Below are 14,516 nucleotides of genomic sequence, written 5' to 3'. Positions count from 1 at the left end.
GACGAGAGAGGGCAACCAGCCCCAATCTGAGCAAAGAGCAGTGGAAACCTGTTTCCCCTGTCCCTTCATCACTAGGAACCCTCGGCTAGGATTCTTTTAGTGCGAGACGACGCAAGGGCTCAGCCTCCCCGAGAAGAGGAAAAGGGGGGTTGGGAGGTCGGGGGGGGGGGGAGGCAACTGCACAGGGATGGGGGGGTCTCTTGCGAGCAGGGATTACTGCAGAGCACGCGTGCAAGGCCGCACATCCATCCACACCTACAACTGCATACTACACATACACACCACACACCCCTCCCCCGCCGGCCCCCACGCCCAGTCTGGAGCTGAGCAGCTGATTCCCGGGGAGGGGAGCGCAGCCCCAAACGGAAAGCTAGGGCCCGGCGCCCACCCGGCAGCGCCCACAGCCTCCACGGCGAAGCCAGGCGAGCTGGGGGCGCAGGGAGCTGGGTCTCCCGCCCACCCCCCACCGGGACAGGAAGAGCCGCGCCCAGCCCGCGAGGCAGCCCAGCGGAGGGCGCGGCGGGGAAGCAAGGGGCCCGCGCCGCCCCCGCCCCCGCCCATCGTCTTCCAGCACCGCCCCCGCTGCGGCGGGCGAGGGGCGGGGCGGGGCGCGGCGTATATAAGACGAGGGGCGGGCGCCGTTCTTTTGTCTCTTGCTGCAGCAACGCGAGTGGGAGCACCAGGCGCCGGCTCGGAGCGGAACTCCACGGTGAGCGCTGCCTAGGGCGGGGGCCCCATCTGGGTGGGGTCGGAGCTGGTGAACCTGGCCGGCGCGCGGCGGCCGCAACAGGCGCCCTTCCCCGACGGGACGCCCGGCCGATGGACCACGCCCTGGGGCTGGGGGGGTGGGGTGGGTGCGGGACGCGCCCAGATCCTCGGCCTGCGGGGACCGGGAACGCCCCGGCCGAGTGCCACGTCGAGAGGCGTCGGCGGAGAGGCGGAGGGGACGCTGGCCCCGGCCGCAGGCCAACCGCCTTGCTTTGCCCACTAGGATCGCTTTAAGAAAATGGCAGACAAGCCGGACATGGGGGAAATCGCCAGCTTCGATAAGGCCAAGCTGAAGAAAACGGAGACGCAGGAGAAGAACACCCTGCCGACCAAAGAGAGTGAGTGCACCCCCGCCTCCGGGTCCGCGTGCCCCCAGCCCAGGCCCCCCCCCGCCCTTTCCGAGAACCCCGCCCCACCCCCACCTGACCACGGCGCCGGGTCCCTGCGGCCCCGGCCCCCTTTTTGTTCCACGAAGCGCATGTCTTCCCAGCCCCAAGCCTCTTTCTTCAGACCCAGACCTCGTGGGTTCCTCGGCTGGGGGGTTGCAAGGTGTCCTCATCCCCCAGTGCCGCCTTCCTTCTCTCTACAGCCATTGAGCAGGAGAAGCGGAGTGAAATTTCCTAAGAACCTAGAGGATTCCCCACCCCCGTCATCTTCGAGACACCCCAGTCGTGATGTGGAGGAAGAAGAGCCACCTGCAAGATGGACACGAGCGACAAGCTGCACTGTGAACCCGGGCACTCCGTGCCGACGCCACCGGCCTGCGGGTCTCTGAGGGGACCCTCCCCAATCGGACTGCCAAATTCTCCGGTTTGCCCTGGGATATTATAGCAAATTATTTGTATGTTTAATGAAAATAAAACACACCTCGTGGCATGGCTGGCGTGGTCTGAGTCTTAGTTGGGAACGCGTGGGCAGTGTCGCTGCAGCAAAATCCCACGCGCCGGAGTCGAGTTGCTGTCGCAGAGCGGGAGGGGGTCGCGGAACGGCCGGTTTGGAGGGACCATTTTTAATGTTGATTTTACCTGCTTCTCCATGAGATTTTGTGCGTTATTATTAGCTGCTTAGCTCTTGGTTTTCATGCACTCCATGTAAAATGTAACCTCACTTTGTCATTCTTGGAAGCTCTTTGGGAAAAATGCTTTTCCAGGGGAGCAGGATTTGTTTTTGATAAGCTTTTACCGTCCCACTGTTTCTCTGGCCTCATAGTTCTGATTCACCCCCGGAAAGAGAACAGTGATTTAAAGTCTGAGAAGAAAGGGGTAAGCAACTAAATCCGGAATGTTGGAAATTGGGTGAGGTCACAAAAGTCTCCTGGAGGCTTTCTTGGAACTTAAAAAAGGAAAACAAAGGCAGGATCCAGGGGAAACCACAGCAGGAACATCAGAGCTGGAGGGGACAGCCTAGCTTTTTGTCTTTCAACCCTAGTGCAGAACCTTCCACAAAAGCTAGCCGTTAGAGGGAGTTCTGGGCTGAGCAGCCTCCGGTGCTGGGGGCAACAGGAAGGGTGGGTGTGTGGAGGGAGGGCTAGGCTGGCAGCCAGCCCCGCAGGGTCACACCCTCTAGACCCCTGAGGAGAGGGGGACCAACCCAGAGGGGAGTAGTGGATGGGAGGTGGGGAGGCTGCAGGGCATTCTGGAACAAAAGAAACTGGCTTATGATTCCAGGGGTGAAGTTTTCTTCTAAAAAGGGAGGTGAGGACACATTGCTTAGTGATTTGTCCCACATTTTTGTCTGACCAGAAGAGGGCTGGACACTGGGTGAGGGCAAGTAATTTGAATGAGGTGTGATCCCTGTCCACAGGAACTTAAAATCCTGGTGGGTGAGACAGGCCGCCACAGCAGACCAGAGCAGGGACACCTAGGCTGAGGGGCCACTGCCCATTTTGCACAAAGGAGTGACTTGACAGACCTGGGCTATGGAGGGTAAGTGTACCTGGGGTGGGGTGGGGTTGTCAGGGTGGGGGGATAAGGAAGAGAAACAGCCCCCCTCCCTGGGGTGGGGGGCCGGGGGGAAGGACACTAACCTTTACTGAGTGTCTGCTGTGAGCCACACGTTGTGTTAGGATTTTTAGTTCTCAGAAACTCTATTAAAGCAGTGTAATTACCCATTTTACAGATGGGGAAAGCTAAGGTCAAAGAGACTAGGGATTTGCTAAAGTCACACAGCCAGTGAGTACTGGAGCCAGAATTTGGGACCAGGGGTATGCTTTTGGGGATTACATAACCCAAGGTTTGGAACATCTGTTGTGTCAAACGTTTCATGAGATTTCATGAGCCTTTACCATTTGAGCATAATTGACCCTGTTGGGGTCTCTTGTTGGGAGGTTAAAGAAAAGGGAACAGAAGAAATCTCTGCAGCCTCCCAACAGGAACACACTAGGTCTACTGGTAAGAAGGGCTCTGGAGAAAAGGGCTGGGGAGGGAAGGGGAGAAGTGTGCTGGGCGGGGAGAGGGAGCGGAAGCACCACTGCGGTTTTCAATAGGGCAGTCAAGGGAGGCCTCTGGGTAAGATAAGAGGTTCCAGGAGGGGGAACACAAATGCAGGGGCCTTAAGGTAAGAGTGTGCTGGACGATCTGAGGAAGAACAAGCAGCTGGAGTGGAGTGAGCATGCAGCAGGGAGATGAGGGGTGAGAAGGCAGGAGATGGAGGAGGCCGATTTGAAGGACTTGGCAACTGTTACAAGGTTGGTTGCTGAAGGGTGCCTCCTTCCCCCCCCCTCCCCAAGCTACCCTCCACCATGGGAGCTCCATGGGTGCCCCTTATGGGCACGATGAATCCTGACTGGGCAGCCACACCTGAGGCCTCTGTGGCCCCAACCTCCTCTCTGGGGCTCTATCTGGGATGTAAATCGCATGCTCCCTTCCTGTGGGTCCCACAGACTCCCTGACCCCAGCGGGCTCACCCTGGAGAGCAGTTCCAGAACCCCATCTCCTAGGGTGCCTTTACTCTCAGAAGATTCCCATGACTCTCTCACCCCCTCCCCAAGAAATCCTTCCTGTTCTGAGGTTATGGGGTGCTGATGACAGCCTCGCTCTTCCTAAGAATTTAAGAAGACACAAATCAAGAGGACCCTTAGGGCGCTTTTGCTTTTCTGCTCTAAGATAATGAGCTGATTGGATGGGGCCAGCGCAAGGTGGGGAAAGGAAATGCAGATGGGAGAGGGAGGTCACTTACCGTTTCCGAAGTCTTAAACACTGCATCACAGTTTATAAGGTAAGGCTGTCTTCCCCCACCCGTCTGGGCTTCCCAGCTGCGCACTGGAACACACATCTAGACATCCTGAGGCCTGAATGTTAAGACCAAAAAGGCCGAGTATGGGCAGAGAGGCCCACCTTCCTTGGCCCCGCCTCTCTCCCAGTGATCTATCCCCTGGGATCACGGGGAAATCACAGCGGAGACAGCCCCAGACCCTGGAGTTGGAGTACCAGAGAGCACTGAGGCACCCCAGGCCCTCTTATCCTCTCTTTTCTATCCCTTGCCACAGGGGAATACCAACACCCTTGGGAGAATTATAGTGAATTGCTGGTTTATACCCTTTCCCTCCTTTCTGAGAATTCAGGGACCAATTACTAGTCCAATCACAAATGAGGCTTGCTCTGAAGCTAAAATGAAAAGATTTTTTTTATTAGAGAGAGAGCATGCGTGCACAAGTAGGCAGAGCGGCAGGCAGAGGAAGAGGGAGAAGCAGGTTCCACGCTGAGCAGAGAGCCTGATGCTGGGCTGGATCCCAGGACCTTGGGATCATGACCTGAGCCGAAGGCAGACGCTTAACTGACTGAGCCACCCAGGCGCCCCAATTTTTTTAATCCTATGAAGAGCTAAGGATTCCCAGATTTTAAGGCCATATACTATTAATTCAGAGAAAAGAGCTGAAAATTGTATAAACAAGCCCCCTTGAATATTTTTCCCCACTTTGAGTGACCCTCTGTCTCTTTTCTAATTGGTCAAACATGAGCCATCCTACAAGGCCCTACCAATCACCACTTCCTCTGATTAGCCCTCCTGGACTTCCCAGCCAAAGACTTTCTCTTTCTCTTCTCAGCTCCTATCTGTACCTCTCTGCCAGTACCTGGACACATACATCACTTCGTGGCTAGACTGAATAGTGACTGATTCTTATTAATCGAAGCCAGCACATAATGCATGCTCAATACTTACTTACTGAATTATAGCTGAAATATCACCTGGCCTCCCCTACTCCATCTTGTCTACGCTAAAGCCACGCCGCTACCAGGCCCCACCACGGTCTTAATGTTGGCTCTACTGGGCATTGACAGAGCCCATGCATGATGGGTATGTGCAAGTTACCATGGTGCAAGAAAGCCAAACATCTTCATTTTCCTCCCAGAGCCCAGTTCAGGATACACTCCTATTACAAGGAGGGGAAATACAGGTGATTCATAATCGAGGCTATTGACTGAAAGCTGTATATTATCCAGACGGCAACGGTGGGTCTCAACCAGTTAAAAGGTTTTAGATACTGGACTGCTGTTGTCTGTGAAATACAGAGGCTGTGTTCGTGTTCAGTTTAATTCAGCATGCCTTTCTGAGCATCCAGCGAGGGTCTATCACTGTACTAGGACTGTGGAAGCGCCACAAGATGGGAGCCAACAAAGAATGAAGTAAATGCTAGAGAGAAGGTGTATGAAGGAGTGGGAACTCTGGATAGGAGGCTGCTTCATGGGGGAAAAAAGCATTTGAAGACCTTGAGGAGGGAGAGGGAGTGGTTCAGTGAAAACAGAAGCCTCACCATTAGCCTAGGAAGGTGCATTGAGTTTTTTATCCTGTACACAGTTAAGAGCCACTGCAGATTTTGGAGGCTGGGACAAAGTGATCTGAGATGTATTTGATAGCATGTGAAGGATGTTGTGACCGACAAAGACAATTATCTATCCAACCACTATCACCACCATGACCCACTCCTCATCCCCTCGTATCCTACCTTCTTCATGGCACATGGCAGCCCAATTTTATTTAGATATGAAGCAGGTGACAAGCTTCAAGGGGCCAGCCCCAGGAGCAAAGTTTGATTAGTATAAACACAAGACACCCAGGCGCTGAGCATTATAGAAATTTCTGAGGGTGTTTGGTTGCAGTTTGGCTATCATGATTAGGGAACACTATTGACAGTTCATAAACAGGGCTCAGGAATAGTAGACATCCGGCAAGGCATGGGACAATTCCACACATCAAAGATTTGTGCTGTGCCCTGCATGCCTTTTTTGTTTTTTTTAAGATTTTATTTATTTATTTGACAGAGGGGCAGAGGCTGATTGAGCCACCCAGGCACCCCAATTTTTTTAATCCTATGATTAAAGCAGACACCCCACTGAGCAGGGAGCCCAATGCAGGACTCGATCCCAAGACCCTGGGATCATGACCTGTGTTGAAGGCAGATGCTTAACTGACTGAGACACCCAGGCACCCCCTGCATGACTTTCTTTAAAGACTCTTTATTATTGTATAACATGCATATAGAAAAATGCACAGGTCACAAGTATACAGCTCGAAAAAATTTAAAAATTTAAAAATGAGTGTACAGCTTGATGAATCTTCACAAACTGAACACACCCTAGTGCCTAGGATAGTCATCTACCTACCTCACTTCTAACAGTATGTCTGTATTTTGCCTACTTTTGAACTTTACCTAATTGGACTTGTAAATGAATTACTACACATTTGTATCGATGAAATATCTCCTTATAATTATGTGAATCTAGCAAAAACGAATTCTGCACAAATTTAGTATACATTGCATTTTCCAAGAATGCAACTAGCCTGTAAATGTAAATCGAGGGATGCCCTTTTTGTTTTTTTAACTCAGAGCTTTCCCAAGAGTTCGTGGCACTGACAGTGATATTTTTCTTGGCTTTTGAGTTGTTGATACAATGCGATTGTATCAGTGCACATTTGAAGCTGCTGGATTCATGGTAAGGCTGGGTGTAGGCGCAAACGGACAAAGTACAGATTGCGTCTTTAGCTGTAGAATATTATTGTGCCATAGTGTTTTAGTCAGCTTTTGATAGGTCGTCTGCAGTAACAAACTCCAAAAATTTCAATGGCTTACAACAACAAATTGTATTCTTATCCATATAGACATCAGTTGAAACTCTGCGCCTGTTGCACCTGTCTTTATTCTGAGAGCCAAGCCAAAGGAGTAGCCCCTGCCTGGGACATGCTCTTGTCGCAGCAGAAGGAAAGAAGAGGAGTGCCTGGGTGGCTCAGTCATTAAACGTCTGCCTTCGGCTCAGGTCATGATCCCAGGCTCCTGGGATTGAGCCCCGCATCAGGCTCCCTGCTCAGCTGGGAGCCTGCTTCTCCTGCTCCTCCCTGCTTGTGCTCTCTCTCACTATCTCTGTCACTATCTCTGAAAAAAAAAGAGGAATGGAGAGCCATGCAATGGCTTTTCAAGCTCTTCTCAGCTGTGGCACTTCCATTCACGTTCCATTGACCAAAGCAAATCATAAAGCAAGCCTGCCTGGCATCAATTGGGTGAGGCACAGCAAGTCCCATGCTATCAGTTGGTATGTATAATTCTGTTACAGGGAAGGCAGGAAATACCTGGGAGTCATGATAATACAATTTACCATATATATTGAAATGCATATATATAATTTTTTATAAATTCTATTCCTTTATTTCACCTTTATATTCCCATAAGGCCTTGTATTGATTTGTTTTTAAAGTATGTGTGAGGGTAGATTATATTATCTTTGATTTCCATTTCAGGAAGGAGGAGTGTTATAAAATACTTGATGCAAAAGGGGATGCTGGTTCTAAACAGTTGGAAATTAGCGGTCTCGCCCAATCATGGTAATTTTAATATTACCCTTGCAGTGATTGACTTAAGAATAGACATGGGTTGGGCGCCTGGGTGACTCAGTCGTTAAGCGTCTGCCTTCGGCTCAGGTCATGATCCCAGGGTCCTGGGATCGAGTCCCACATCAGGCTCCCTGCTCTGCGGGAAGCCTGCTTCTCCCTCTCCCGCTCCCCCTGCTTGTGTTCCTGCTCTCGCTATGTCTCTCTCTGTCAAAAAAATAAATAAAATCTTAAAAAAAAAAAAAAAAAATAGACATGGGTTGAAAAAAAAAAAAAAAAAAAGAATAGATATGGGTTGCAATTCTGGTCAGGGACCCCCAAGGAAGCCTCGGGGATTTCTGAGAAGACTGAATTGCTCCTTAAGAAGGACATAAGAAAAAACATTGCAGGCCACTGTGTGAGGATGTGCTACCTTCTCGAACCATGACAGTTCTCTTGAAGCCGTGAAGGGAAGTGCAACACATTGACAGTGGCAAAGTGGAAAAATAAAAAGAATCTGTGTGATAATGAGCTCTTGAGATGCCGAGGTTTCTTGAAAGTGCCTTATCTTCGAATATTTTGTTATGTGAAATAATACATGTTTCTTATACTTAAGAAATCTGTAGTTAGGTTTCCTTACTTGCAGTCAAAAGTCTTCTACAGGGCGCCTGGGTGGCTCAGTTGGTTAAGCGACTGCCTTCGACTCAGGTCATGATCCTGGAGTCCCTGGATCGAGTCCCGCATCGGGCTCCCTGCTCGGCAGGGAGTCTGCTTCTCCCTCTGACCCTCCTCCCTCTCATGCTCTCTGTATCTCATTCTCTCTGTCTCAAATAAATAAATAAAATCTTAAAAAAAAAAAAAAAAAGTCTTCTACAATGATCCTCTGCAATGGGAATTCTGGGTGCAGAGATGCTGGTTATGAGGATATTGTACCCGTCCAAGCAAGAAGTAATGAGGACCGAAGTTAGGGAAAGGCCGGTTCATCCACGGTGCCATGCTGATCAGTGTTTACCAACCAGCTCTCAGTCAGGGTGGAGGTAGGTAAGAGCTGATCCGTAGCATTTGCTGATTTCTATGGTGTAAATATTGCCAATTTTAAGCTGTCAAGAGTTTAACGCACAGAGGGACGCCTGGGTGGCTCAGTCAGTGGGGCTGTGGGGATAGAAAATCAGGACAGATACAAAACACTTTGCAGAGGGAGAACTGGCAAGACTTCAGATGATGGGGGCAATTACAGAAGTTGTACTCTGACAGACAAACAGAAACTTGAACTGGTCTGTGTGACTTCATTTGTGTGTCTCAAGTTCCAGAGGGGAACTTGATAAGCAGGGTACTTCCCAGAAAGCACAGTGGGAGACACGGTAGCGCTTTGGAGAGAGACTCCACAGTCCCTGAGTCAGTATCGTAAATTAGTTTTATGGCCAACACATTGTTGAGAGACAATAAAATGAGGCCGTGATAAAGTGGGTGTCTCTGGCACTGAGCCCAGGGAAGGGCAGGGTGAACCCACATCAGGCTAAACCCTGGAAGCTGCCACTGGTGGGAGGCTGGGTGGAAGCTCGTGGTGGGAAAAAGCAGCAGGGTCGGCCAGAATCAACATGCTAGGTAGGGCCAGCCCCAGTGGAGAAGCTACCGCTATTCACTGATCCATTGCTTTCTCCACTTACTCAACCACAATTTATTAAGCATCTGCTAAGTACTGGGTCGCAGGCTAGGTAGTTGCTCAGGATAAACGAAGTGGATTCTCCTGGACCTCATTCCCTCACAGGTAAGAAAAACAGGTACCCTGGTTTCATGACAAAATACAGGATCATGGGACACTGTATTCTGGTTTAAAACTAAATGGGTACCAAGCTTAATTCTTACCTCTCTAGTGAAATTCAGAAGCTGAGCCCTTAAGATGAAGAGATGGCCCTGTTGATTCAGTCCTGGCGTTATTCAGCCTTTACTCTGAATGTCCGTGGCATTTACGTTGATCTCTGTAATGTTAAATTGATGTGTTTCATAGAAGTCAGTAAGATCAGACGGACTTGGCTATAAATGGGAAGATCAACAACAACAACAACAACAACAACCCATTCGTCCCATGAATGCTATCTACAGTTGTCAAGCACCCACCCCATAGCTAAGAATTTTTCCACATTGTGGAGAAATCCTATTCTCTAGGAAGGCAATTCTGCTCAAAAAAGCTCCCACTCTTGCATCAGTGCAGCCCCAAGACCTTCATTGGAGGCATCGGTAACTAAAAAGAACCTGTTCTTTGAGTCACTGTTTTTGTCCAAATGTTATCTCATGCCAAACTGTCCTTTATTTTCTTTCCTGCTACTCAGATGCCAGGTTATTTGATCTGGCTTGTTCTTAGGGGGGAAAAAAAAAAAAACGGAAGAGTGCAAAGAACCATGTGGATTCTTTGATTTTTTGATTAAAAAAAATCATATCTGACCTGTCTTAAGCAAAAGAAGGATTTATTTACTCATGTAAGCGAGATCCAGGGAGTAGGTTTCGCCTCGGGTGTGGCTGATGGAAATGGTCAAATGATGTCACAGGGACCTGGTTTCTCTCTCTCCATCTTTCAGTTCTGCATCTTCCTTCTTGGGATGGCCTTCCCACTCATCGTGACCATACAGGTGCTGCAGCTCAAAGACTACCTTCCTCCGAGGTGTGAGAACAGCAGAAAAGAGAGAATGTCTCTTCATCCAGTTCAAACAAAAAAGCCTGGACCTAACTTTCACCTGTCGGAACTAGGTCAGATGCGCCTCCCTGGCCCAACCACACTGGCCAGGACACAGTTTGGTTTAAACCTAGGTCATATGCTATGCCTGTTGTTAGGGGATGGGTCAGCCTCACTAGAATCACAAGAACATCAAGTAGACATGGAGTAGATTTCTTTTTTTTTTTTAACGAAGTATAATTGACATACGACATTATATTAGTTTCTCAAGTGCACAACATAATGATTTGATATTTGCATACACTGTGAAATGATTGCCACAATCAGCCTTGTTAACCATCTGTCACCATACAAAGTTACAAAATTCAAGTAGATTTGTAAATGAAAATTAAGGACTATTATTAAGAACAGGGTAAATGGATATTAAGCAGCCAGACTCATCATTGTTCACCACAGTCATGTACTAAACTAGCATATACAGGCTCCATATTAACTTCTTAGCCCCTGGGAACTACATGAGTCTTACCTTGGTGTAGATAAACTTGAACTGGTAGAGAACACCTAACTTCTTTGTCATCATGGCCCTTATTCCCAATGTTCTTACCAAAAAATCAGGGCTGGGGCAAGGGTTCTGAGATTAAAGACACACAGACGCACAGACACACACTCACACACACACATACATACACCGCCCATGTATATACGGGTGTGTACATAGAGAGAGAGAAAAAGATATTTTTAAGGAATTGGCTCACACAGTTGTAGGGACTAGCAAGACCAAAATCTATACAGCAGGTCAGCAGGCTAGAAACTCAAGCAGTTCTTTCATGTTACAATCTTAAGACAGAATTCCTTCCTATCCAGGAAGCCTCAATTTTTGTTCTTAAGGCCTTCCCATATTATGGAGAGTGATCTCTTTTATTTCAAGTCAGCTGATTGTAAATGTTAATCACATACCAAATACCTCCACAGCAACAGACTGTGTTTGACCAAATAATTGGGCACCACAGTCTAGCCAAGGTGACACAGAAAATTAGCCAGCACAGAGGGACGCCTGGGTGGCTCAGTCAGTTAAGTATCTGCCTTTGGCTCAGGTCATGATCCCAGGGTCCTAGGATTGAGTCCTGCGTCGGGCTCCCTGCTTCTCCCTCTGCCTGCCGCTCCTCCTGCTTGTTCTCTCTCTCTCTCTCTTTCTCTGACAAGTAAATAAATAAAATCTAAAAAAAAAAAAAAAATTAACCAGCACAGTGCTTGAGGTTGATTTGTGATTTCATCCTCATAGGCACTGGATTCCAGCAGGCATTGTCTCCAGCAAGGAACACAGAATGCAGAAGTCAGGTTCCCACCCTGACCTAGGGCCAGGAAAGCACCTTAAAGATAGAAACTGTATGAGGGATAGTGGAGCAGAAAGCTGGGAGGAGCCTCAGTTCTGAGCACCAACCTCAGAACCTCTATCTCTATCAGGCTTGGGTTGCCTACTTCCAGACTTCTTTATGAGGAAGACAAAAAAAACTTCTGATATTCAAGTCACTGAATTTGGGAGGGTTTCTGCTATATGCAACAGAGCTCAATTCTATGTAATACCAAAAAAAAAAAAAAAAACCTAAGAAAAACAAAGAAAACAACTTGTTTAAGAAAACAAAGGACTAAACAAGGAAGCATTGTCTTATTTATTTTTAAAGATTTATTTATTTATTTACTTAAGAGAGAGAGAGAGAGAACACAAGCAGGGAGGAGGAGCAGAGGGAGAGGGAGAAGCAGACTCCCCGCCGAGCAGGGAGCCCGATGTGGGGCTCCATCCCAGGACCCTGCGATCATGACCTGAGCCGAAGGCAGAGGCCCAACCAACTGAGCCACCCAAGCGTCCCAAGGAAGCATTATTTTAAAAGAGAGCATAATTCAAGATAAGAGAAATAAGACTAGAGTATTTTTTGTTGTTGTTGTTTTTACTATAAATATAAATGTTTTAAAAAATCCTTGTTGGGGGTTGCTGAATCCAGAATCCACCTTCTGGCTCAGGTCATGATCTTAGGGTCCTGGGATTGAGCCCCATGTCAGGCTCCCTGCTCAGCGGGGAGTCTGCTTCTCTCTCTCCCTCTGCCCCTCCACCCTGCTCCTGCTCTTTCTCTTGCTCACTCTCTATCTCAAATAAATACATTTTTTTAAAAATCTTAAAAAAACAATCCTTGTGAAGGGGGCACCTGGGTGGCTCAGTTGGTTAAGTGCCAAACTATTGGTTTCAGCTAGGGTCATGAGATCTAGCCCTGCCCCGCGTGGAGTTGGCTTGAGATTTTCCCCCTTCCCTCTCCCTCTGCTCCTCCCCTCCCTCCCCCCCACCCCCCCTCAAATAAATAAATAAAATCTTTTAAAAATCCGTGTGAAGGACTCTCAGACAGTGTCAAAACCATTTTCAATCATATTTTTTCAAGAAAGGTACATCAGTTTTCAGAAAGGCAAACTTAGGGTGTTAATATCAAAGTAAAATTCAAGTCAGAAAACAGTGAACAATTAAAGAGTGTTGTTTAATATTGGCAATCATTATTTTAAAACATCCACAAGATTTTATGCACCGAATAACATCATGGGCGCGAGCGCACGCACACACACACACACGCACACTTCGCACATCGTTATAACTTAGTAGAGTGCCAGGCCCAGATGGTTTCACAGATGATTTCTTTCAAAGCTGCAAGAAAGCAATAACTTCAACACCTCAAAATTTGTTTCAGTAGCTAGAAAAGGACATATGTCTACCAATACATTTTGCAAAGCCAGAAAGATCCTGAAAACAAAATCTATGAATATTGTTGTAAAATTCTAAATAAAATACATACTAGCAAATTTAATCAGGAAGTACATTAAAATAATACTGCTATAATGCTGCTAATTAAAGTTTGTAACAACAATGCCAAGATATTTCAGTATCAGGAAATCTATTGTCATAATTCAGCTCATTAATTGGCAAAAAGAAAAAAGTATATTTATCTTGATATGAGCCCCAAAATCTGTTTTTATGAATTTCAACAGCTATATCTGATTTCTTAAAGTTCTTAGTAAACTAATAATAGATGAATTACTTAATAGAATATAAAACCATCTGGTTCATACTAACAGCCAATGTATTATTTAACAGTGAAACGGAGTAATTCCCACTATAATCTACATCAACCTCATAAATAAACACCTATAATAACGTCTTCATGTAAATGCAATAAAGACATCTCTTGAAAATATTGCTGCTTTATTAAACTGCAAAAGCAGTGTCCTTATTAGGCACAAAGCAGATCTGTAGGTGCCTCCCTCACTTCCACCCCACAGGCCACCCTCTTCCCGCTAGATTGCTGCCCCAGCCCCTTAAAAAAAAACAAAAACAAATTCTAGAGGCTCTTCTAATGGGAGAAACAAGACAGATGACTAGCTCTTGGGCCAACACTGACTGTTCCCATCACTAATGCCCAGCTCTTCCTGGAGAAGATTCCCCCTTTTCTGCCCACAGGCTCAGGGTGCTGAGGGGGCTCTTTCCAGAACCTCTCCTGGAGTCTGGCCCACCAGGACCTCAGGCCTAGTCCATGGCCTCCCCAAGCCAGGAAGGCTCAGGCTGATCCAGGGCAGGTCCAGACAAGTGGGATGCACCGGTCTGTTATTTTACAGTTTAAGCATCACGAGAGGGTCCGATGACTCAGCAATTTCTTGAGCCAACATCACCCATGTGGCGAGGAAATGAGGCTAAGGGTGATCAGAATCAGCTGTGGGGCAGAATGCGGTAGAAATGCGCCTCAAGCCGGCCTCTACTGGACTCGGGAGATCCAGGGGCCGTTTGGAGCAAAGAGAACCTTGGGATGCAAGAGTGCCAGAAACGTGTGCGTAACCCCGCTCCCCAGTCACCATCCGCTTATGACTGCGGAGTCCCCAGAAGACCGGACGCGCACCATCTGGTGGCCCTCCGTGAAGGTGTCCACAGCGTGGCGTGAACCCCGTAACTTAAATCGCGCAGAGTACCAGCTCCCTGCTCGGCGGCGGCGTTGCGCTGCTCCCGGAACACCAGGGGGCCCCATTCTCGCCGAATCCAAAGTGAAGTCGCCCCTTGGCGGGAAGCGGTGCGGTGGTCCTGACGGTGTGGGCCTTGGAGGTACCGCACTACCCGGCGGAGGGGAGGGCCACGCTTGAGCTGGCTCTTGAATGAGGTGAGGAAGGGGGGAAAGGGCCTTCAGACAAAGGGTCTATGCCCTGGACGAAGGTTGTAGAAGGGCAGGGCACAGAGCCTAAGTGCCTGGGG

At 48.3% G+C, this 14,516-nt stretch overlaps 1 protein-coding gene across 1 annotated transcript; it reads left to right on the top strand.

Annotated features, from left to right (window-relative positions):
• Nucleotides 1-652: 652 nt before the first annotated feature.
• TMSB10 (thymosin beta 10) lies at nt 653-1,644 on the top strand. The gene is made up of 3 exons (XM_021697505.2): nt 653-709; nt 992-1,106; nt 1,358-1,644. Exons 2-3 carry the CDS (start codon nt 1,007-1,009, stop codon nt 1,390-1,392), a joined length of 135 nt encoding a protein of 44 aa, XP_021553180.1. The 5' UTR covers nt 653-709; nt 992-1,006; the 3' UTR covers nt 1,393-1,644.
• Nucleotides 1,645-14,516: the final 12,872 nt, after the last annotated feature.

Source organism: Neomonachus schauinslandi, chromosome 10 (assembly GCF_002201575.2).
Source record: "Neomonachus schauinslandi chromosome 10, ASM220157v2, whole genome shotgun sequence".
Classification (NCBI taxonomy): domain Eukaryota; kingdom Metazoa; phylum Chordata; class Mammalia; order Carnivora; family Phocidae; genus Neomonachus; species Neomonachus schauinslandi.
The sequence above is the reverse complement of the archived record's forward strand: the minus strand, read 5'-3'. Positions and strand labels throughout refer to the sequence as shown.